The sequence below is a fragment of the Bos javanicus genome, chromosome 19 (genome assembly GCF_032452875.1).
Source record: "Bos javanicus breed banteng chromosome 19, ARS-OSU_banteng_1.0, whole genome shotgun sequence".
In the NCBI taxonomy this organism is placed as follows: Eukaryota; Metazoa; Chordata; class Mammalia; order Artiodactyla; family Bovidae; genus Bos; species Bos javanicus.
Window position 1 is genome coordinate 64715500 of NC_083886.1, and position 25991 is coordinate 64741490.

A 25991-nucleotide genomic window follows, 5' to 3' on the forward strand; every position below is an offset into this window, starting at 1 on the left:
GGATACGTCCCAGAGGCAGGGAGGTGGCAACGTACGACCCGCTCCACCTAATGGGAAAGGAAAATGAGAAAAGGAGCCGACACCAAGGCTGCCCCACCTCAGCGAGAGGCGGCCCCAGTCACTGAGACCAGGAGGTCCTACCTGCCGGCTCCAGAAATCCAGGTGTGAGCCCTTAGCAGAGACACCGATTCCCGGAACACAGAGCCACGCCCGGTGGGTGTCGTAGAAGTGAAGTGACCTCTGCAGAGGACCGGGCCGCCTGGCTGGAAGAAGCGTCGTTTTCCTCCCACCTTCTCCAAGGAGTTGGACGGTGTCTCAAGCCCGAAGCAGCGGTCTGCGGGGTGCTGACAGGCTCACTCCAGCCCGTGGCCCCAGGACGGCACGAGCTCGGGGGGACACACTTCGGTCTGGTCCTTTTTTCGTCCTGGGCCCACTTCCAGCCCCAGGTGGAAAGCCTTAAAATGACATTTCCATTGCTTTTCTTACAGACGGCCAGGGAAGGCTTGAGAGAGGAAGCGGTGTGTGATGAAGGTAAACGAACTAGCTGCAGAGGAGAGGAGGTGCTGTGCTCCCTCACCCGTCTCTGCTTCCCGCCTCACAGCTCCCTCTTGAAAGGACCTCTGCTCACACTGCGTCCATCTGGACCATCCACGCTAAGCCCTCCCCACCCCCAACCCACCAAGGCCCTTGGCTCAGTCATGTGTGCAGCGTCCCTTTTCCATACAAAGTATGGTTCCCCCGGTCAGGGTGTGGACATCTTGGGGACCATTGTCCTGTCTCATCCCCTGACTACAGCCTGTGTGCTGAGCCAGGACAGGACCTGCTTGTGGACAAAACCAGGGATGGGTTATGGACCTGCCCCTCAGGGCCTAGAGTCCAATATAGTCAGTGACTTTAAAGTAAAGCCAAGTGCTATGTGATTGAGGTTCCTTGGCCGCAGGTCGCCTGCCCCCTTTCAGAAGCTGCTGGAGTCCTCCTTACTCCCTAGGGCCCAGCGTGGACATGCCTCTAACCCCTCTGTGCAAAATCCATGCTTTCTCCTTGTGTGGCCTTGACACGGGCTCATATTCCCAGTTCCTACCCCATTCTGCGTGGTTCCCCGCACCTGCCTTGGTTGGTGATATTTTCCTGAGTCACCCTGGCAGCTAGAACCTTCCCCACCCAGTCAAACGCTCCTCACAGTGCCCCTGGGGTGCACCGGCACATCAGACAGGTGTGTGAGCTCAAAGAGAGCAGGGAGGAGAGCGTAGGGGTGCTCCAGAGAAGCAGCAGGACGCGCAGGGAGAGGACCACTGGAGCTCACTGGGGACCTGGGCCATGCCCACAGGGCCCACAGCCCTGTGGCTCGCCCTGGGCTGGGCCTGGGCCCCTGCATCTGCCACAGCGGAGCTCGCGGCTGCGGGCCTGGATGAGATGGGTTTTCTCAGCTGGAACACGTCAGCCGGCAGCCTTTAAGAACAGACAGGTTTCTGCTGAACACCTGAAACTGACACAGCTTCAATTAAAAGAAAAAAAGGAATAGATAGATTTCTACAAGGCCTTTGCTGGATGATTCAAAACTACCTTTAATGACACTAGAGCACAATTTTTTTTCAAAATGCTGTCTCTTCCACTCTTTAGCACAACCAGCAGGAACGATGCAGGTTTTAGAAGGTCTATAGCAGGGTCCCCAACCTCCTGGACCTAGCGCCTGATGATCTGAGACGGAGTTGATATAATAATAATAAAGTGCACAATAAATATGATGCACTTGAATCATTCAGAAGCTACCCCCCTCCATCCAGTCCTTGGAGGCCAAAAAGGTCCGTGGTGCCCCAAAGGTTGGGAGCTGCTGCCTGCAGGGTTGCAGGGAGGAGAGCTGATCTGTCGGGTAAAGCCTGATCGCTTACACACCTGCCAGCAGTTCCCTGTTACTTTGGTTCCAGGTCACACCGCTCGCTCTATGCCCAATTGCCAAGTTAAAAGAGGACTAACGCCTTAAAACTTTGAAGGGGAGACTCAGCCAAGAGTGCCCACTCCTGCTCAGTTTGTAGAAACACGTGCCTGTCTGGATTCCACGCCAACAGAGGACCTAACAGCAGGTGCGTTTGAAGAGCAGGCCCAGGGACAAGCCACCTACCCCCCGACTTCAGGCCCTTCCCCTGTGGCCCTGCTCATGTCTAGAGGGCTTGTCAGAGATGCCTCAGATTACATTTCTGTCCAACTAGTGGGCAAAACAGCAAACCCATTCTCCTCTGGTTTGTTTGCAGAGGAGCCCATAGGGCAAGCCACATGACCAGCCAGCCAAGCCCACCTTCCAGAGCCTTGGCTGGTTCACCCCATCATCACACTAGTGTCCTCTCTTCCCAGGAATTAGCCCCACGGTCTCCCAAAACAATGGTTTAAATCAATTTGCAGAGCATCTGCTTTAATGAGCTAAGAGTGGGCTAACACCACAGACTCAGCAAGCTGTAGCTCCCATTCTATTTAGTCACCTCCCTCTGTGGATTTAAAATCCACCAGAGCTTCAGACCAAGGGGAATGTCATCACTTTCCCAAAAGTCTGTGTCGTAGGTTTAAGCCTACATACCGGGAGATGCTAAGGTAGGCAGCATCCATCAAAGTTGACGTAACCATGGTGAAGCTGTCACATCAGGGGTTCCAACAGTGACACCCGGGAAGACACAGAACACTGGTGACTGTTAAAGCCGTGTCATTGCTGGGGGGCGGAGCGGAGCGGACGGGGATGTGGCTGCGCCCGGGCCATGGCTGCCAACAGCAGCCGGCGTCTGGCCGCACCGCACTGGCAAAGGGCATCCGTGGGGAGGGGAGAGGGTCCTTACGCTCGTCTCTGAATCCACCCCTCTGAGCTGCTTCCGCCGGCATTTCAGGATGTGCTCTGTAGAAGGTGCAGAGCCTACGCTGTAGGTCTGGGGCCTCGGGACCCGTCACCCAGAAGCTCACCAGCTCCCAACTCGAACACAAAAATTGTGGTAACACAAGTATAAGGCCCTTAGAGGAGAAGGGAGCTAATTCCAAGTGGGGAGTGTGGGAGGTGAATTTACAGAATCCTGAGTACCAAGTAGCATTCCCCAGAGCAAGCCTGGGTGTCTTTGTGCTGAAGGGTGTGCTCCTTGCTGAGAAGCAAGGAAGGACGAGGGTTCATCTAGGGAAGGAAGGGGAAGCAGACTTAGGGGTCTGTGTGCAGTACTCTAGAGTTCAACTAAGAAGTTGAAGGTGCGACAGGAAACCATGGAGGGCTTCCCGGTAAGAGTGGCACCATCAGATCCACATCAGAAAGGTAGGTCAACTGCAGTCTGCAGGTAGGGTGAACTGGAACTGAGGCCATGCGATCAAGAGGTCTCCATCCTCGTGGGAAGTGGTTTGTTAGCACAACACCGCTGTGTGCATCAGGCACACAGCCCATAACAGACCCTGCCTCAGCTCCAAGGCACAGGAGCGTCGGCGCGTTCCAGTTTAACCAAGCTCCATTTCAGCACTTCCCCCAAAGCCGACTCTCCATTCTTCAGCTCAACCCACGCTCCATACAGAATGATCCCGCCTTGCAGTTTTGATGAAATCACATTCTACTTTCATTCTCAGAAAAGTGCTTCAAAGAGCACCAGTAATGCACAGGAATTAACACCTGGGAGAGTCTTATTTGCATGTTTCCCAATGAAAATTGGTCTTGGTTACTTCCTCTAGAGCAGATAGCAGCCCAAGGGCTTCTCCACAGCCGTTTGATTTATATGTAAAGAAGTGTGTTTCTTTGCAAAACCCAGAAATGATTTATGTCGGATCAGATCAACTCAAAGAAAGCAGGATACCCATCTTGATTATGATTCACTGCGCTAAGAATTGTAACTTGTCTTTAAGAAAGGCCGACTGTCCCATCTCCCCACACTTGCAAACCTGAAGCACAGTATACTCAAGTTTGATTCATGGTGCCACATTAATGGGAGGTTAAAATAAGACCGCCAGGGCACACAGCGCCTCTGTGACTGGCTAATGCTTCTCGAAGTCATATCATGGCACATGCGAAGAATTATTCCCCCAACGAAAACGAGACCCTGACTCAGGACAATTTTGTGCCCAGCCAGCATTTGGAGGGTAGGGGAGGGAGTGTGATTAATGCTTGGCACACCCCCTAATATGTTGATGTTGATGTCAACTAGGTTTACAATGTCTGAAATAAATTCTGGGTTGCACAAGCCCAGCATTAATAAGGGACTTGTTAAGAGCAATTCATGATTGTCTCTTCTCTCTCAGCTCAGTCGTATCTCCTTTAGACTCTTTGGATTGCATCCTACCAGGCTCCTCTGTCCATGGGATTCTCCAGGCAAGAACACTGGAGTGGGTTGCCATTTCCTCCTCCAGGGGATCTTCCTGAGCCAGGGATCAAACTTACATCTCCTGCATTGGCAGGAGGATTCTTTACCACTGAGCCATCTGGGTTACTTTTTTAACTTGAAAAGGGCTGATGATCTTTAAACTTTCAGGTAACTAACAACTGAAGGCTTAGGCCTTCACTACCGCTGAAGTTTAGAGATTTACGTTGTAAACTGCTGAAAACCAGAGTCACAGCTTTACAAATTAATATTTAGTTCTGTTACTTTAGCTGGTTTTACTGATTAATATCATGAATAAAATCAAAGTACTGTGCTTCACTTCTGTCAGACCTTTGATCTTGAAAGGAAGCAGAGGACAGTGTTTCACAGATAATAAACAGATCTCCAAATTATTAAAAAGGCATTTTATTATAAATACATTTTAGTTGTAGCAGTAAAATACATTTTGTGTTACCATGAATCTTTTAAAACAAAAGAATTTCACTGAGACAATGATCACAATGTAGGAATTGTAGAACTCTGAACTGAAACCTTGTTCTAAGGAACCAATGTGGCCAAAGTAATTCCAAAACTAAGTTTTAAAAGAAAATGACAAAAAAGAGAAGGAAATAAAAACCCTAGAGAGTGGCTTTGGGGTTATTTTATGGTACAAAGTCATTTTTACTTTTAAGGATAAACTCTTTAGGCATTAGAATTCTCAGATGAGGTATCATTAACCACAAAGAAAAAAATAATAATTTTGCCATAAATTATGATTATTAGATAGATGGCTGTACAGCTGGTACTTTTTGAAGAGATGGAAACGGATCAAATCAGTTTTATGTAACCTTCCTTTGGAAGGCTTGCCAAACTAAGGCCCTGTATGACTTTGCTAAATGACTGTATGAAGTTAGCTGAACAAGTTTAGATAAGAACTGTATTCTTGAAGCATTAAAAAAGAAACCACTGTGTCACTAATGAAGCCTTCAATAAAATGAAAACCCATTACCTTTACAATTTAGAAGAGAGGTATTCTATTCACCCTATTCACCTAGGATACAACCACCATATCTAACCAGTACCTTCATGGGCTTCAAAGAATCAGACTGGATGACTGGCACAGAAAGCGGGTACAGTACTTGTCATACACACGGGTTATGAGAAGCTGGCCTGGTCTGGATACATGGAAACCTGACTCGTCCTCTGGGGGGGTGGGGGCTGAGAAACATCCTCAGGTGCAGCGGACCTGTCAGGACGTCAACCTGGACAGAGCCCCCGGACCAAATGAACGACAGAGAGAGGTCTCCGCACCCAAGGCATCGTGCAAAGCAAAGGATAAATAAACTGAAGCTCCCTATGAGCTGCAACTGAATACAGTAACCTGTGCTGAACATATAAACAATCCCACCAAAGATTATCAAGCCTTGCAAGGAGGAAGTACTGTGTTTTAAGACTTCCAAAGCTGTGTGTTCTAGGTCGCTTGTCATATGGTCTACATCCAAGTCATCCTATAATCTATTACCTTAAAAAGAATTTTTTCTCTCTTTCTAGTCTCAGTAAATTCAAAGCCAAACAAAGAACCAGAGGCAGAGACCAAAACCTCTCAAGCTGCACTCCAGGGGGAATATTAACGACAATGACACACACGTTTTAAAATATCCATAGACCTGTAGGTTTATTATATCAAAGGCAGTTTCTCTCAAAAATAACTTGCTCATACGTGTGGACCTATAGTTTATGAATAACTCATGCTGTGTAGGTGGTAGATTCCTCTAGACTGTTTCTTGCAAACATATATAAACTTGTTTTAAAGGTAGCAAAGAAATCAGAGACAAGTGTCAATTTTCTTCCCTAAACAATACTGCAGGCTCCCCTAACACCTATTGGCAAAGAATCCAAAATAAGTTTAACCTGAGAAACACATAATTTGAAAAGCAAATCCTTTGCCCTCACCTGTCTCATCCCCCAAAACATGAAAACCACAAAGACATCATTTGGGGATTATCTATCATCTTCCACGCTCAATGTCACTGCCGTCTTAGTCTGGGGCCTCTGATGCTTAGGGCCTCCATAAACGCAAAGGGCATTCCCGTGCCAGGCCGATGGCTTCCTACCACAGTGCTCATTTCTATGTGCGGAGCATCAAGACCGACTCTAAGCTCTCCAAACAAATGCTCAGCTTCTAGACAAAAGCCCAGGCTGCAGTGCCCAGGAAACCAAACTTGCCCTGGAAACGACAGCACTCCTACCCTGACGTGGACACGCAGCACAGACCTCGAGGGTGAGTGCTGCTGGGGAGAGGTGGCGGCCCTACCCAGAGGGCTCTTGGCTCCAGAGGTCTTTCTCCATGAACGTCCCGAATTATAAAAATGTTTCAAGAGATCAGTTTTGCACACTGAATAAATACATGCATGATTAAAAAGACCCTCGGACTTTCTCTAGACCAGTGGTTCTCAAGGTGTGTTGCCTGGACAGCAGCCTGAGCCTTGTCTGAATCTTTTTGGAAATGCAGACGACCGGGCTCCAGCCTGGAGTCAGAGATGGCGCGAGTGGGTCCAGCAACCTGTACTTGACAAGGCTCCTGGACGGTTCTGACGCAGGCGCTCAACTCTGAGGTCCATGCTCTGTCCTGCTCTGTCAGACAGGACAGACGTGTAAACAGATACTCTTTCTATTCTGTGTGGAAACCTATGGAATTCACCCCTTCCCCTCCACTGCTCAGACATCAAAAAAAAAAAAAAAAAAATAGAAGCTAATGACAAAATTTATTTCAAAAAATCAAAAAAAATTTAATATTGGTTTCCCCTCCTATACATAGTTCTAAGGCAGGCAGTCACATGCTAGTATGCAAAATAAAATACAAAAGACACCTCAGATGAGGTGTAGAAACAGCTAAGACTCCCAAAGAATATAATGAAAAGTCCATAATGTTGTTTAATAAACTTACAGAATTATATAAAACTTACTATGCATTATGCTTAATATTCGTATCAAAATAAAATCTCTCTGTTGAACAAATTGCAAATGAAGTCTGGTCTAATACATTACTGGAACTATAAGTATATGAATGTCTCTGGGTTTTCTCAACACTCCAGTTTTAGAAGCTTTAGACTAACACTGTAAAACTGAGTTTAGGATTTAACCACAGTTCACGTTACTAAGTCTAGATTCTTCTGTTAGGTATCTCCTTTCAAAGAAATTTAGAAACTCCTGTGACTATTTCCTTAACATTTATTCCAAAGTAGATTATTTTCAAACATTTCAAAAAATTTAAATACATTAAAATTTTTGTAATTGTTTAATCTGATATTCTAATTTAAAGGAATAACAATGCCATTTCCTGAATGTGTTTTATAAAAATGTTAGTAAGATCCATTCCTTGTAACAATGGTCTTGAAATTGCTTATTAAACAGGTATGGAAGTAGTTAAGTGTGAATTTAGCAGCTTGACAGTGAAACCTCAGCACATAAACATCCAACCTCAAGTAGAAGGAGAGTTTGAGAAACCTAATACAAGGAGTACTTTGAAGGCTGAAATGCCGCTTACTATTTCCTGATGTCTTTATAGTATGTGACGGACAGCACTAAGTGATATTCTGAACAAGAAATCATAGTTAGAACGTTATCCGTTATTTCTAAGTGCCTAATAGTTGTGGATCAGGTGGCAAAGAGTGGAGCAAACCATCAGATCCACTCAAACATTTATTTTGAGATTTAGGAACACACAGCGTCATGCTAGAAATTGAGGGTTCTCCTACTTTAAAGGGATGGTTAGCAAGAAACACGTCCAGTAAATCTTACAAAAGACAAATTACTACCTTTGTGGAGCTAGAAGAAAAACCAGATAGCCTAAGTAACATTTATGGTAGCAATTTGTATCTTTCAATATATTTAAAGTTTTAATCTTGTATTTTTATAGGCTTTTTCTGGGTTCTCTTTTTAAAAACAACTCCAGTTTGAAAAAATGCTGTCTAAGGATAACAGGTGTCTCTTCTTAAAATGGTGATTTCAGTAAGTCTAATCTTCATAACAGTAGTTGAAATCTAAAATTTATCTTGACGCTGGTTTTCACACCCTGGCTCTTAGGCAAAGTGGCTCTCTCCAGTCAAGGTGGCTAGAGATGAATTCTTACATGTTTATAGCTTTGCTCTCAGATGTGTACATGTGGAAAATATGAAACATGTAAAATCGACTACACGAGAGCAAGGTAACACTATATATTCATTATTTCAAGTTAGGAAATTCAGTTAACTTTCTCAGCAATTTCAATGCCTCCGTAAACACGGAAACTGTTTTCACAAATAGGCCTTGGAGACTGCTGCGTTTAATCAGGTGATGCTCATTCAGTGGGAATTCTGCTTATTTTACTTATTCTGAAATTCTTTGAACTGAAAAGACCAATTGATGTTTACATCAAACCCAAACTTATTCTAGAACCTTTGATGAATAAAGCCACAAGGCAGTTTGTTATTTCACACATACAGCATGACCCGGATAGAGAGAAAGCCGACCTGTCTGAGGAAAGGAAAATGAAGGTTATGTTGTTTAAACGGTCAATAATTAACTGCTGGTTAATCAAAAACAAAGCTCTGCTACAACAATTTGGCAAAGCACAAGCCAAAATGCCAAAATAGCAACCAAAACCCCCTTTAAAACACACCAGAAATATCCATGTTACAGTGAATGAAGCTCTTCAAATCTTAATAGAAATTCATTTTTAGATCAGGAAAAAAAATTAGCATGAAAACTCTACAAATTCTATCATCCAAAAGAAGTTTAATGTAAAAAAAAAAATCTCAGTAGCACTGAAATTAAAAAGTAAAATGAATAAAAAATAGTTCTGGCAAAAGAAAAGGAAACTTCAGAGCGATACAGAGAACAAAGGAGCAGAAAGACATCATGTGAACAATTAACTTCACTTGGAAGAAATCTGTATTGCAAGAAAAGGAAGTTGGTAACACTTGGTATTATCCCAGAGGCAACATCAAGCTTTAAAAATAAGGAAGTTCTATCTGAACTTAGGTTGAACCTTTATATGAAATAAGGTCATCCCTTGGGATCTGCAGGCGCTGGAGTTCAAGTCTCTTCTATAAAATGACACGGTATTTGCATGTAACTCACACACCCTCCCATATACTTTAAATCATTCTCTAGATTACTTATAATACCTGATACAATATAAATGCTATGTAAATGGTTGCCAGTGCATGGCAAATTCAAGTTCTCCTTTCTGGAATATTCTGGAATCTTTTTTAGTATCTCTGATCTGCACTTGGTTGACTCTGTGACCACGGCCCCTGCAGACAAGGGGGCCGACCATCAACTGTGTATCAGTCTGATCCGTGGGCGCCTGCTCATGCTGCCCAAGTCAGATCCAGGAGCAGGACTGGTACTCAGAAGCCACGCCTCACTGCAATGGAAACTTGCAATGATTCTTGCAGTTAAGACTTCCTCAAAACTCTCACAAGGATTACACATACATAATACTCAAAGCACAGCTGGAAATATGGCATTAAGGAAAGCTGAGGACCAAGCATATTAGAGGTTGGCGTACGCATTTGAAGGTGAATCTAAGAGCGTACTGGATGGGAAGAACGTTGATTCCTTGACTGGCTACAGGAATGACAAAGAAATAAGGATCACTCAGACATGCTCAGCACAGCAGAGGACTAGGAAGTAGCTATTATTTTTAGTTTTTCAGAAATAACTGCTTAGCACATTCAAGTCACAACGACCCAAGCTTCCTTAGGCAAAGCTTCCATCATCAACATACTTATATAAGGTGGTGGGGTGGGCACATTTAAATAATTTTAAAACTAGTATTTTTTAAAGGTTCAGGTATGGAAAACAGGTAATTAGGCAATTACTTTATGACACAGGCTTAACTGACAGTCCTGAGGTGACAGTTCAGTCTTCACCAACATACTTTCGACCATTCACCTAGCTGTGTCGTAGTCCTGGATATTTGTGGGGGAGGAGGGTCCTCACTAACAAGAACGCTGCTTTTCACAGACACCCTCACGTCAGGAGATCTCATTTTCATCTGGGCTCTATCTTGAGTTTTGTCACCAAGTTGGAAATACGCAGCTATGTAGCAAGATTTTTCTTCTTTTTTCACGACTAAAGTTATGTTGAGTAAAATCCAACACCGCTGAATGTGGTGATCTGACATGGTACACAGAAACCGAGGTGCTGTTCAATTGCTGGCTTCATTCCCAACTGTGACTTGCACTAACCGTGACCACGCGTGCAGCCTGCAACACCTGCCCCTCACACAGCACCAAGGCCTCTGTGGAGCGGCCACACGCAAGCCAGCCGCACTCTGGACAGAAGAGGCTTCCCCGTTGGTCGTGCGGCTCAGCCACCTCCAACCAGAGGCCCACTCCTCTCCTCTCCCGAGCTCCTATGGCTACAGGGGACTGCTGCTGCGGCCAAACTCCTGCTCTACAAGTTTTCCTTTATCCCTCTGCTTTTCAGCTGTTTTACAAATGGACTGCGAATATATGATGGCCTACTCAAAAGGAGTCTTCCAAAAAACTATTGCTGAACGGATCATCAGGATCCATTCAGGATTTGCAATGTTTCCCAACCTTATCCTATTATTTTATTTTTTAAAAAAGGTTATATTGTAGTTTCAAGACACCTCTGAAATAGAAAAGTAGTACGACTAGGTCAGGAAAACAATGCGGACATGCTTTGCTTCAAAAGTGTCACAAGACCACACGTTTGAAGAGGGTCAACGCTTTTCTTTGGATTTTACCAAAGTTCACTCAAAACAATGTCTAGACTGTAGAATATTTAGGAGAGCTGTTTAAGTTTTATATTTTTGTACAAGTTCAGTGGGGTTCTTTCAGAAGAATCGAAAGACGAAAAACAAGGGTAGTTTTTGCCCCAGATTTTGATGAATTTTGATACATCTTTGATAAACATTATATTTCTTCTTTAATTATATTCCTCAAACAAAACAGTTAGCAAAATATTTGAATTTGCCATGTATAATGTCACATTTTAATGTAAACATCAAATAAGGTACCAAAATTTTTACTGGAGGGAAAAGAAACCGTAAAGCGGCACAGTTCTTTAACCACTGGAGGGGGAAGCCAGATTACAAACATTTACACATGCAGAGTGGGGAAAAAAAGATTTTACTAAATTCACGCATTTTTAAAATAGTTATCAAGTCTACTAAGCACCAACAATCCTAAAAATTTTTCAGCTTCATGATTGTTTAAAAAAAACCACACTATCAAATGAACATTAAAAACAAGCTTGAAGGGTAGCTTGTCCAAAAAATAACTAAGTATGCCCATGTTTTTTTCAGGTTACAAAAAACAGTGGCATAGGAAATACACCTGCGAAGAATGCCTTTAACTCTGTCCTATGGTGGATGGAGAGGACAATAGCGCATCATACAGACTAAAACTATAAAAGTTTTAGAGGGCAGCATCTTGCCACCAAAAAAAGCTGATGAAACTTAAAAGTATTCAGAAGATGCTGCCCCTTTATTTTAAAAAATTTTCAATGAATTTAAGCAAAAATAACATACATTTGTACATCAACTGGCCATTTCTGGTACAGAAACCCAGCATATGGTAATATTATTGAATAAATGTAAATGCTACTTACAATTTTTTTTCTCTTTAAATACATTTTAGACAAACTTTTTTTTCTTTTTTTTTTAATAGTTGCACAATTAACTTCTTAGCTGCTAGCTTGATGCAAACATATATAACAATACACAAATTTAAAAATATTTTTTTATTCCACATAAAAGCTGTCAAAATTCTGACTCACGTCAAAAATGCAAATAATGGAATATACTTAAAAAAAATTAGTTGCAAGTCTAGCAGCAAAGCAATTAAGTGAGAACATATTTAACATGAAAACAAAGGAAACTGTGCAGCTATAGGTGAAGGCTGGCTACCTTAGTTCTACTGATACAGAAATTAGAACATTCTCCCTGGAGGAAAAAAAGTGATTATTTAAAATAGGAGTAAAAGCCATTGCTGCCGGCTGAGCTCCCCAGGCTGAGTTCTTGAAACAGAGACAGAGGGTCGCTGCTCTTCTTGGCCTGCTCGGGCGGGGGCCTGGGCTTTGGAGGGGCCCGCAGGGCGCTGGCGTAGGACATGGCAGGCTTGCCGCCCCCGGAGCTCTGCGGGCTGCTGCTGCTGGCCGACTCGGCGATCTGCTTGTTGGGCATGAGCGGGGGGAACTGGCCGAGATGCTGCAGCACGCTGTAATTGAAGGAACTGGACCCCTCAAGGCTCTCAGGCTTCAGATGTTCCTCGGGGGCTTTGACGGTCTTGGGTGGAGCTAGAAGCAGAAAACAGTAACACCGATTTAGGGGCAAGCCCAGCAACGCCCAGGCACCTCATTAACTCCGTGTCTCTACTGGTTCTCACCTCCAGGAACTCAGGGACAGACGGCTTCTGCCACAGAACCCTGAAACCACAACATATCTAAGCAAACTTCTCCATCTCAGAAACGCTTGAAAAAAGTTAACTATGTAAGCTGCAGTAACTAGACATATTAAAACCTGAAGGTCAAGTCTGAAGGTCTGCTTCAAAAACTAATTTGTTTAATTGTACACTTTGATATTTATTAACTACTCATAGGCTGAAAATGGGAGCAAATACGTTCTTTCTTAAAAATGAGCTCTTCAACCAGTCGTCTGGTTAAGATAGCTTCTATTATTAACCGAAGAACAGTAGCATCAGATTCTGTTTCTTAAAAATGCTACCTTTTCTTGTAAGTAAAAATGGAATAAACTGAGAGAAGAACGGTAAACTTCACTTCACACTTCCTGTAATCTGCCTGATTTTAATATTGACTCCACTCTTCCTAACTCATTTCATGGCCCCACTACATCATAACTTGCTTTAAACACTGATTTTATTTCCAATGCTTTAAAAATTTAACCATTATATTGAGTGATAATCATAATACATATTCATTGAGGATAACGTGAAACTACACAAAAGCCAAAGAAGAAAATAACCATTCAGATTTCCAGATACCAGAGCTAAGGCTTAACCTGTTGGTGCATCCCTAAGGATGTCAAACAATGCAGACATTTCGTAACTTTTTAAAGGAACCTCTCATTTAAAGAATCTGGATAGCAGTCAATTTTTCACTTTTCAAATGTTATAAAAGATAGAGTTTCCTAAATATTCATGCCTGTTTCCTTGAGATAAATCCCTAAAAGTACCATACAGCACATGTGTGTGTGAACGTTGCTCAGTTGTGTTGGACTCTTCATGACAGCCCACGGGATTCTCCAGGCCAGAATACTGGAGTGGGTTGCCATTCCCTTCTCCAGGGGATCTTCCCAACCCTTGGATCGAACTCGGATCTCCTGCATTGTAGGCAGACGCTTTACCAGCTGAGCCACCAGAAAAGCCCCATCTAATGAGACCCCACTGAGCAGTTATCAGAACGGCCCATATCGGGACACTGACATTGCCAAATGCTGGTGAAACGTGGAGCAACAGGAACTCTTGGTGCAGGAGTTTGCTGGTTTCTTACAAAGCTAAACATACCCTAACCATCAGAGTGAAAGTCAAAGTCACTCAGTCGTGTCCCCAGGGACTGTATATTCCATGGAATTCTCCAGGCCAGAATACTGGAGTGGGTAGCTGTTCCCATCCCCAGGGGATCTTTCCAAACCAGGGATCAAACTCAGGCCTCCCGCACTGCAGGTGGATTCTCTACCCACCAGCTGAGCCACCAGGGATACACAGTGTTAACTGTGCTAGCTGTGGCCAGTCACCCCGTGGGAAAGCACTGCCCGGTTACACTCAGTCAACAAATCTGCCCGCGTCCCTGCTACATCACAACACAGTGTTACTATTTACCTTAGCCTAGTTTATAAGTGAATAATTATCTTACAGTTCTACTCTGCATGTCTTTGATTATTGATATTTATGGACATTTTCCCCTATGTTTATTACCTATTTGTGGACTGGAAAGTTTAGTTTTAGTATTTCATTGACTCAGTATGCTAATTTCATATTACTATTTTAAAACTTTAAAAAATTCACAAATTGTTTAAAATTATTTTAAGCCATTTAACAGCTTTCTGGAACATTTATCACCTTTTCCGTCTAAATGTCATTTTGTGAATGAAAACAATTGCTTTTAAGCGTATTAGTTTAACAAACATTTCAATATAAAAGGATCTTGCACTGCCTAATACACAAAATAAGTATTTTATTGGTTGTTCAAAACTATTTTTATTTACCAAGTCTTCTTACTTAACCATGCTCTCATTTTCAGAACAATTAGAGTTTAGAATATTTTTAATTAAATAATACATACAAAATAATATTTTAGAGGCAGTTTAACCTAATGCCTACATGCTTATTAACCATGAAAGTAAAGATGTCTGTCAATCTGATTTACCACATATACTCCAGATAAGACCAACTATTCTTTAAAACTATGAATTTTACTAATTTGGCAACCAATACTTTTTTTCAAATACATTTTTCTACCTAATCTTTAATTTTCATCTGTTTATGAAAAGAAAATGCTTGATAAAGTATGCTTTGTCACCAGGACAAAAGAACAGAACTGGAACACCCAGTGTCGGGGGCTGAGCCCCACCCTCACTGTGGGCGCCGTCAGGGACCAGGCCCCACACTGAGACTGGTCACCCCCTCGATCGCACAGGATCTGTTTTCATGCTCTCCTTACTCAGCAGTCAGGCGTTCACCAAGAGCCAGAAGTGTGATCAGTGCCAAAATGGGAATCCAAAAGTTCAAAAAGGTCAGAAACATGACCTTTGCTCTCATGCTTGCAAATGTGGAGAAATACAGCCATGTCATGACCTCCTTTAAATTCCAAACCAATACAGTTTCCTTCAACTCAAGAAATAAGTCTCAAACTTTAGAAAGAACTTTCCCAAGTGGTGATAATTCTCCTTCTGATTTGCTACTGGCAATTGCTACCTTCCTCTACAAGTAAAATAAGACAAAATAAAATAAATGCATACACACATATATACACACACACACATACGTGCTGTGAGACTAGAAGGTGTGCTTCAGGATATTAGTGATTTTTGAATTAGTCTTTAAACATTTAGCTAAGTGGTGTGTGTGTGCTTTGTCAAGTCTGACTCTGTGTGGCCCATGGACCATAGCCCACCAGGCTCCTCTGTCCATGGGATTCTCCAGGCGGGAACACTGGAGTGGGTAGCCACGTCCTTCTCCAGGGGTCCTCCTGACCCAGGTTCTCCCGTCTCCTGCGTGGGCAGGCGTGTTCTTTACCGCTAGTGTCACCCGGGAATCCCTTAGGTAAGTGTTACTTTCAGCTAAAGGACACTGCTATTTGTTTTCTAGCAATGAAGAAAGCGGGATCCCCCAGGGGCTCAGTGGTAAAGAATCCTCCTGTCAATGCAGGAGACCCAGGTTTGATTCCTGCGTCAGAAGATCCCCTGGAGAAGGACATGGCAACTCACTCCAGTATTCCTGCCTAGGAAATCTCATGGACAGAGGAGCCTGGCGGGCTATAGTCCCTAGGGTCACAGAGTAAGACACGACTTACCGACTAGACACACCACACGACTTAGTGACTAAACAACACAAGGAAAAAAATAATAATATTTGTGGAAAAGACACCATAAATGACATATGCTCTGGGCACTTGTTCAGGAAATTTCTACCTTATCAACTTTTTATTGATTTTGGCCAAAGTGAAAGTGAAAGTCTCTCAGTCGTGTCTGACTCTTTGCGATCCCATAGACTACACAGTCCATGGAATTCTCGGGGCCAGAATACTGGAGTGGGTAGCCTTTCCCTTCTCCAGGGGATGTTCCCAACCCAGGGATCGAACACAGGTCTCCTGCATTGCCGGCGGATTCTTTACCTGCTGAGCCACAAGGAAAACCAAAAGCTATCTTAAAGTTTAGGTTGGAAAAAAAAGGAGAAATGATGTTGTTTTTAAAATAAATTATAATAAACAAAACAACTAAAAAGGAACAAATTTTCAACACTTATTTGTAATTTAGATGTTTCTCAGGAAATCCAAATATGATGAGTGTGTTTTTGCTAGACCTCGAAAATGACAAAGCAATCCCAGGTGAAATACAGCAGCTTACACACAGAAGGTACTAATGAGTGTTTAAAGATTAAAGTGACAATGTCTCTTGCTGGGAATGAAACTAATACCTATTTAATGCTTCTGACCTACCATACCTCTTGTTCTAAAAATATGCTTGTATGCACATTCTCCAAAATGGGTCAGTTACAGAAACAATGGATTCACATTCTAACGAGGAATAAAATTAACAAAACACAAAGGTTGATGCTACCAAGGCAGAAATTTACCAACGACTACAGACTTGTTCACAAAGATCAACACTTACAGCCTACAAAGACAAGGCCACAGATCAGACATCAAATAACACCATTCTTCACATTTAACATTTCTTTACAGTCAACATAAAAAAAGGAGACAAGGGAAAGACAATGGTGTTCAGACTTCCCACCATACTAGTTCACAGCCATGTCTGTTCCAACACCTTCCTATGTCTTCTTTTTCTTCTTTGGATTTGGATTTCTTACTTCATCACAATATAAGAAATAAACTCTGGATTTCTAAATCTCAAAATATTAGACCCTACTGGAAAAAAAAAAAAAGAGACAAAAATCCCCAAAGCAGCTCTTCCCAAGCAAAGGTGATTCTATTTAGAAATGTATTTTTGTTGCCCTTACTTCTTTCACCCATTCACAGGTTACAATCATCAAAATAATCAGTTCCCAAATATTGATACATTACTTACCTTCCAGATCATATATGTGGAACCTATATGGTCCTAAATTAATATGAATCCTGAGGCACAGCTGTAAGCAATGACCATTAACTACTGTTCAAAGACAATCATGCAAATGGAAGAAATGGGAGAAGAAAAAACCCCATCTACAGTGGGAGCTGACCAGTTAGCACTGCAGCTGTGGCCACCACCAACCCTGTCTTACCTGCCAACTCTCTGGGCTGGGCTGGCCTGCTGGATCCATTGCACGGAATGTTCTGATAGGGGGTGGATGAGGTGGCGTTTACCCAGGACTCCGGGGAGGAAAAGGTGAAAGAAGACTGGTTATTATGGTCCTGAAGCTCTTTACGCTGAGCAAGACTGTCTTGAGGAGTGCTTGCTTCTTCAGAACAAGGCTGCACTGAGCTAGATGAGATTCTTCTTTGGTACAAGGGCCGACCCGGTCCTCTGGGTTCATACTACACAAAGAAGAAGGACATTTCATAAATCTGTGAAACTGACACCCTACTCTCTTATGTACACAGCAATCTCACTGTATTAAGTGGAAATTCTCAAAACCACTCTCTTCTGTGACTATGAAACACCCCCACAAAGCAGCCTGAGCTGTGGACATGGTGTATGGAGACCTGGATTCAAACGCAGTTCTGGCCCTTGGCAGGCAGTTCTATCACACGACACATCTCATTTCTAACTCTGCTTTCTTGTTTGTAAGACATGGGGCTGAAGCACCTGTCTTCAGTTCCAAAGTTCCATCAACATTTTAGGTAACATTAAATTAAGCATGAAGAAACATATCTGCTCAAAATTAAAAGGGGATATTATAGTCACAACCAATTGAACCACAACATCTTGAACATACTCATCCATTTGAGACTCATCTTGTGGGCCCTTCACAACCTCCTGGTTTATTATTCCTTAGATCTGATAGCAAGGCAGGGTTCCCCACCCCCAACGAGGTGCACCTGCTTGGCCCCACTGCAGCCTTCCTTTAAACTGTCTTCAACTAAAACAGAACATTCATTATTCTTCAACCAATCCTTTGTATGTCTGAAACTTAAAATTAACGTTTTTCTCTTCCCTACATTGCATGAAAATTTCTTTAGCCCTCTGTCAGGATGCATTTGCCAGAAACTCCTTAAGTGCCCTCCAAGTTTCCTGGCCTGACTTTTGTGACCATGGCTCAATCTCAGTCCTAACAGCAAGGCAGGATGTAGCAGAGTGAGTTGCCCAGCCTCAGTCTATGGCCAGACTCTCTGGGTAGACTTCAGGCTGCTTTTACTGGGAACATCACCCTGGACAACTGACTTCACCTCTTGGGAACTTCAACCGTACGTGTATCTTCATAACCCAGAGTACGCAGCTCTTAGGACTGTGAGAATCGAATGAGTTCGGCACACACAGCCGTTAGAACACTGGAAGGGTCTGTTGTTAACCTAACATAAAAGAAACTTCCATGCTAGATCTTAAATGACAGGATGGGACTGGCTTTTTATTTCCCCCTCTCCCTCTCCCTATAATAACAGATTTGCTATTCAGTTTCTAGTCACTATTGTTAGGGGAAGCACACTGATTGAAACCGCCCACCGTGGCCTGCCGGGGTCCAGCCCCGGCTGATCCAGGGTGTTCGAAGGAGAGACGGAGTAGGCGAGGAAAAGGAAACAATTGCTTAATTAAACGTTAATTAAGGATATAAAGAGTAATAGAATGAGGATAGCTCAGTGAGGAAATTCAGTGGAGAAAAGAGGCTGAATAATTCAGCTAGAAGGTAAGAGAAAGAACGACATGGGGAGACCAAGTTTCGGTGAACAAGGCCCACACTTTATTTTCCAAAGTAGTTTTTATACCTTAAGTTATGCATAGAGGATAATGGGGGAAGGGGTAGAGTCATGCAGCAAGCCAGGCATTTTTTCCTGCAAACTTATCATACGCAAAAGCTTAGGTGATTTGCATCATCTTCTGGCCCGGAGGCCTGTTAACATTTTAAGACCCTTTCTTCAGAAAACTTATTTTTCTCTAAAGGTGATCGGTCAGGAGCCACCCTCCAAAAGCATTAGATAAAGTTGCATTCCTACAGAGCAAAGGTGTGGTGGGCTATAACAAGAAAAAGAATTAACTCAAGGGTCCCAGGTTACAAACATTAAAGCTACTATTTACACCAATTATATTAATCAATACACTGCCAGGGACACAGCAGGTAAGGGATATGGAAACTTAGCAGCAAACATTGGCCCAACAAGTGAAAATCCCTTCACCAATACAATTTCTAATCAATCTTTTAACCGCTCAAAGGAATCTGTATTTAGACAGTTTAGAACATCTCATGCCTCTCACAGTTGGGAGGCTCTGAGCAATCACATGTGGCCGGAAAAACCTATTCAGGCAGGCTAGAGGACTTCCAAAGGAGTTTGTAGGTTAAACACTGTCACACCCAGAAACTGTTAACTGGAGCTGTAAGCTAACTCTTTTTCAGAGAGAGGTAGTGGGGGACAGCCCCCCGTAAAGTCAGAGGTGTAGGTGAGAGCACAAAGCAGAAAGTAGGCAGACTCTGGATTTGGGGGTAGATGGGGGACTCCTGAGGCTCGATCCCGCCTTTGCGTATGCCGAGCCTCCTTCCTCATGACCTTTGTCATGGGCGGAGTTCCTCACGCTGGCTCCCGGCAGTGACAGAATTCCAGTTGAGCCATTCCAGATCCTGAAAGATGATGCTGTGGAAAGTGCTGCACTCAATATGCAATATGCACTCAATATGCAATATGCCGGCTCCTGGCAGTGGCCAGGCACCATAGCAACTATTTGCATGAGTTGTTTTATGACAGGAGGGCCTGGTAAGGAACATGGAACTAATAAGCTACCATCAACCGGAAGAGTTCGGGAAAAGTCAGAAAGAGACACCCCATGTCCGACCACCTCCCAGAATCCTTCTCTCTGGCATCCGTCTTGGCTGAACAAGGCACCACCAGGAAGGACTGAGTCAGAATGATTGGCTGAAGACAACTGGAAACTAATGCCATCACCATAAACGCCTCGTGGCAGAGCTGTTCTCCTGCGTTCCCTTACCCTGCTGCTCTCCTTGGGGGCGCCCTTCTCAATAAAATCTCTTGCTTTGTCAACACATGTGTCCCCTCAGACAATTCGTTTCCGAGTGTCAGACAAGAGCCCAGTTTCAGGCCCTGGAAGGGACTCCCCTTCTGCAACAATTATGACTGGGAGGGAACTTCCTTTTGCCTTTGTTGTTACAAAAAATCGGAAATCAGGAACTGGATGTTAGATTACAAAGAAGAGAGAGAGATAAACAGGCACAGAAATAGCAGGATTTGGGGGGATAAAATGTAAGACAGCACAAGCAGATATTGTCAGGTCAATTAAATGGGGAAAACTGTAGAGTAAGCACGTGAGAGTGATCACCACAGATGGAACCACAAGGATATCAACTGGGGGAGGGAGTGGGCCTGGACTGGCTGCCCTGAAGCAGAAGGAAGGAGGGAGGGAGGAGAGACTCTCACTGTCAAATAAGGGATGTCCGGGTCACTTCTGCATTTCCAAAGTTTTAGCTACTGGGTGAAAAAGACAAGTGACAACTCCAGTACTTCCGCCTCATCAATCCTTTCTCATATATTTTTACTGTTTTTCTGTCTTTATGTATAGTATCTAAATTCAACTTTAGTTTTACTCTACTTTAAAGGTATTTTTTTCTCCCAATGGTTAAGATCATTCTGAATTTCCTATTTTCTAGAATATTAACCATTCTAACTACTGTCAACTGTGAATTTAATCAGTACATTTGAAATTTCTTTGTTGCAGTTATTACTTTACGGTATTGGGTGGAGCGACCCAGCTTCTCGACTGCTTTGCTCTCCTTGGACGGGCAGGGCGTGAACGAGTGGCCACAGCAGCCTGCACAGTGCGCCCCTCTTACCGAGGTCTGCCGCGAAGAAGCTTAGCTCTCAGAGTCAAAACAAAGCACTTCTTTTCATTACCATGCCCTGAGTGTTCAGCACAATCAAAAACTGTAGGGGATCACATTCTAAAGGCTTTACGTGTGAAGGGTGGTTGTTGTTCTACTCAAGTACAAAACTAATGTCTGTTACAGCCTTAAAAGGAAGAGGCAGAATAAATGATCTTCAAGGCCTCAGCTAATTCCAGTGTTCTAAGTTTTACTTTAAAGTCTTCAGTAAATCAAAGTTCTAATCAATGACAATATATTTAAACTTTTTATTATTAAAATATCCAAACATAATCCATCAACTTTAACAATCATCAACAATTTGATGTATCTGCTAAAATAAAGTGTTATGCCATATAAAGCCTATTTAAGTTACTTAAATTAAAAAAAAAACTACTGAAAGCATGCTAATTGATTACAATTGTTAGGTAGTTAGAATAGGAACAAGGAGTCCACAATGGCAGTGGCTAAAAGACAACGGGAAAAGTCCACGAGAAGGGAACAAAGGAAAACCCACTGACGTGAGTGAGAACCTCAAGTGAGACAAACACTCCCCCTTCCAGGCTAGCCCTAATTTGCATAAGGCTGGTTCTGGGGAAGAGACAAAACCTATAAAAAGAGAAAGCAAGGCCCTCACGCTTCGAGGGTGTACCATCCTCTGCCAAATAAAACTCTGAGGGAGAACCACACTGGTCCCCCTGGTCCCCTGTCGTGAGACAGAAATGAGGAAATTACACTCTTCCAACACAATGAAATCCATTACGCACAATGAGTTCAAAATTTCAGATTTTTTTTCCCCAGATGGAAATTCCTATGAAGTACGTTGAGAAAGAAGGGCTTACTAACAAAAATTTGAGAAAAAGATCCCTTGCCTATAAAAAACTTATGTATTTTTGACAGAGAATGTCCTTTTATTTCCACCTAGGCTATGGTTTTTCCTGTGGTCATGTATGGATGTGAGAGTTGGACTGTGAAGAAGGCTGAGCGCCGAAGAATTGATGCTTTTGAACTGTGGTGTTGGAGAAGACTCTTGAGAGCCCCTTGGACTGCAAGGAGATCCAACCAGTCCATTCTGAAGGAGATCAGCCCTGGGATTTCTTTGGAAGAAATGATGCTAAAGCTGAAACTCCAGTACTTTGGCCACGTCATGCGAAGAGGTGACTCATTGGAAAAGACTCTGATGCTGGGAGGGATTGGGGGCAGGAGGAGAAGGGGATGACAGAGGATGAGATGGCTGGATGGCATCACTGACTTGATGGACGTGAGTCTGGGTGAACTCCGGGAGATGGTGATGGACAGGGAGGCCTGGGGTGCTGCGATTCATGGGGCTGCAAAGAGTCGGACACGACTGAGCGACTGAACTGAACTGACTGACACTTAGGACCCTTAGGCTGTTTAAATATATAAGTTATACTTTTCATCGTTTATTTTGTTTCTTCTTTTCTTATTTCCTGACCATTTTTTGTTTCCTGTTGTTTTTGCCCAGCTCTCATTTTTTTCCTAAAGAGACTACTCTTTCTACCTACATCTCCTGCCAATCCGAATATTCTGTTACTTTTAGATGGCAACTCTACCAATGACTGGCATGCAGATTTAATTTTAGAGTCCTCAGGTCTAATAATTGAAATAATAATAAATAAAATAATAAAAATAATAATAAATAAAAATAATAATTGAAATAATTTCACTGCTTACTCCTTAAAGTCTTATTGTCCTCTGTCAGAGATCCTTACACCTGGGTTCAGTATCAGCTTCACACATACTGTGTGTTTACAAACATTCTTCGTGTTTAAACTGTGAATTCATTATGTTGCTAAACATATGATCATTATTTTCTAAGTCTACTGCTAATATTTCCTTCTAAAAATCAAAGTATAATGCTAAAGTTCCAAATACGTTTAAGAAGAAAAAGCTAAATGACTAATTTCATGTATGAATTTCTATTTTTAAAGACTGCTGTCACTTTAAGCAAAAATTCACAGTCTGCTTACCGCTGTCTTAAAAGGTCCATCTCTAATATATAGGGTTAGCTGGCCATTCATTTCACATGTATATGTATAAATAAAAACCGGGGGAGAGGTTAGCAACTTAATGAATCAGGGCTCTACTTACAATTATACTATCAAAGCTGATCACTAAGGAAGAGCTAAATGCTCTGGTGGAAATTCCAAGTCTCATTAACTACGGTGCCAGAAACCTTAATTAAAACAGAACATCTCATTTAAATGATTAGCCTTGATAATTTGAGCATGAATAGAGGTCTGATTTATTAATCTGTCGATCACTGTCTCTGTTATACGCATTAGATGTTTGTGAGGCCACGCAGTGATGCGCTCTCTGAGAAGAGAGCACTACCTGGTTATGCAACATCAATCATGAGCTATCGTCATCCACCTTTAAAGTCAGGACAGGCAGAACACGTCAATCAGCCAAAAATATAGCCTTCCAGCTCCATTTGTACAGTAATACCGTGTTCCACAGAAGGAGACCTGGCTGGAGAGCTGGGGTGGGGGGATGGGAGGATGATCAGACAACAGTATTGAAATCGAGTACCGAAGGACAACTACTTCCTGAAAATGTACTGAAAACTAAGCTCAAAACAGAGTTGATTCAAAGAAAAAATGAAAATAAATAGATAGGTCAAAAGTGTCTTTGTTCAAAAGCCTACACATAAGACAGAATTATTTCAAAGCAGATAACATCACACAGACTTACATGTCATCTCTAAGATGGTATAAGTAAATGCTGATTTATAGGAAGCCGATCAAAATTGGCGACTTATAAGAATTCTGTTTTCTTTAGCAGGCCACCTAAAATACCACCACTGCAGCACAAACATGTACAGCTTCATAACCATTTGGAGACTTTTACAATGGCATTTTAAAAAGAATTTTCCATTTATTACTAATTGAGCACTTTTAAACAAACTATCTCATGGTAAGTACATCTTAAATGATAAGAACTTGGCTCTGCACCAGTATCAGCAGTGCTGGCTCTATGTTAAACAAAAGTTTTTTTACATGATAAAACTATCTCCACCTAAGAAGAATGAGGATTTGTCTCTCAAGACAAAATGACTAGAAAGTATAATGGGGAAAAGAAGGTCCTATTCATAACAAACAGCAAGGAAAAACCAATCTAAGGATACATTCAACCAGAAATGAAAATATTACAGAATTTTACAGAGGAACATTCAGAACACAAAGAAAAAAGGAAGGGAGGGAGGGAAGAAGGAAAAAAGAATTAAAATATTGGAGACTGTACCAGTTCCTAAGTCAGAGGTTTAAAATATTTTTAAAGACAAAATTCCTCCAGTGTAAGCTACCCACTCAATGTCACTAAAATTAAAACCTCAGAAAGGTTTTAGCTTCTGTCTCAGGGGGAGGTGTTCATACAGGTATTCTAAGTTTCTAGTACAAAAAACAGAGAATAACCTCCTCTGTCCTGCACTTTTGAACAGTGACTGGAAGAAAAAAAAGAAGTAATAAGGGAGACACTTCACACCATCCAATCAGAAGACCAGAAAGCCTCAAAAATTACAACAGTGTAATTCTGGTACAGAAACGCATAGACAGATGAGGCAGAAAGCCAAAGTCCAGAGACACTGCAGAGTATACTGAAGAAGCGCGTCTCAGAGGTTAGACTCTAAAGTTATCGTGCAAAGCGGAAACCCACTCAGATCAAAATCACCCCCGAAAAAATCCGAGTCACACCAAAGTACTAGAAACTGAATCCTTGGAAGCTCAGAAGTCAGAGTTAACTTCTACTGTTTCTCTTTGCATTTCAGTGCTGTTAGAAAGAATTTAGTATTTGACAAGAAAGCTACTATTCTATTCCGTGAAAATGCAATAATTTAATAAAGAGCATGAAAACAACTGGCTAAATATTTGGAGAAAACTGAATCATAACCTCAAGCTTACACTGAAATTTGAAATCAAACTGGAGCCAATCAGGAGTGGTCTGTAACCTGGGCCAGGTAAGGAAGACCCTTTGCCCTTTGTTCTCCTTACTCCATCACAGTGGCAAAGAATTAGACGTGGGTGAGAGCGCAGACACCTCTGCCAGACTCAGAGCCCCAGCCTCATCCAGGCAGCTGAGGGCCCAGTGAAGCAGGTAAGGGAAACTGATGGAGTAAAGCTTTAAGCACCTAAAAATACTAAAAATTCTATGAGTTTTAAGTTGCAAGGAGTGTCACAGAATAGTATGAAGGTCACCTTTAGGGATCTTGACCTGGTGGGGAGAAAGGTCTGATGGGGTGACATAACTGAGCACAGCAACTAGGGAAAAAGTTGTTTCGTATCTTCAACAAGCAATCCCCCTCCACTAATCAGTCGCGTGCTCTCACCTGTGAGTGCTACGAAGCGCTACCCGTCACTGCAGGAGAACCAAAGTGGCCACCCCAAAACCGTCTCTCTGGCGTGAGGGTTCACTTAGGCTGACTGTCTGTAAGGCCTGAAAGACTCAGGAAGAACCTCCCTTCCCCTTCACCGTCTAAAAGAATGCAGCTAGAGGGCCTGAGAGAAATACAGTGCGAACCAGGGGTCCAGCCAGGGAGGAAGCCAGCAAAGTCTGTCTGTCAAGATTCCTCTCCAGTCCCCTTGCCTCTGCGCTGTGGGCAAGCACCACACCACACCTGTGCTTTTCCCTCTCCCTGTCAGCTGGCTGCCTCCCTCCACTCGGAACACCCAGCTACCCCACATCCTTTAGTCTTCAGTTGAAGACGGTACCTGAGGTAAGGGCTTCAACCATTTTGGTGAGTTACTCAGTTTTCTTGGATCTCACCCATGTACAGACAGTTATTAAACCTGGTTTGATGTTTCTCCTATTCATCTGTTTCATCATGTCAATTTTATTCTTAGGCCAGCCGGAAGAACCTAGAAGGGCAGAGGAAATTTCCTCCTTCCTGGCATTACAGTAGCTATCTTGGTATGACAAAATTAGGAATAATTGCTCTAGCTTCCACACT

General features: G+C 42.8%; 1 protein-coding gene across 12 annotated transcripts in view; it reads right to left on the reverse strand.

Moving 5' to 3' along the window:
* Positions 1 to 11225: 11225 nt before the first annotated feature.
* The window catches only part of HELZ (helicase with zinc finger), a 147046-nt gene continuing 132280 nt past the window's right edge, over positions 11226 to 25991 (reverse strand). For all 12 annotated transcript variants that reach the window (XM_061393073.1, XM_061393076.1, XM_061393069.1 and 9 more), the window contains 2 exons: positions 17288 to 17540; positions 11226 to 12620 (listed from right to left, as the gene is read on the reverse strand). In XM_061393073.1, the coding sequence (XP_061249057.1) occupies positions 12286 to 12620; positions 17288 to 17540 (588 nt within the window). In that variant the 3' untranslated portion in view covers positions 11226 to 12285. The remainder of the gene's footprint in view (positions 12621 to 17287; positions 17541 to 25991) is intronic.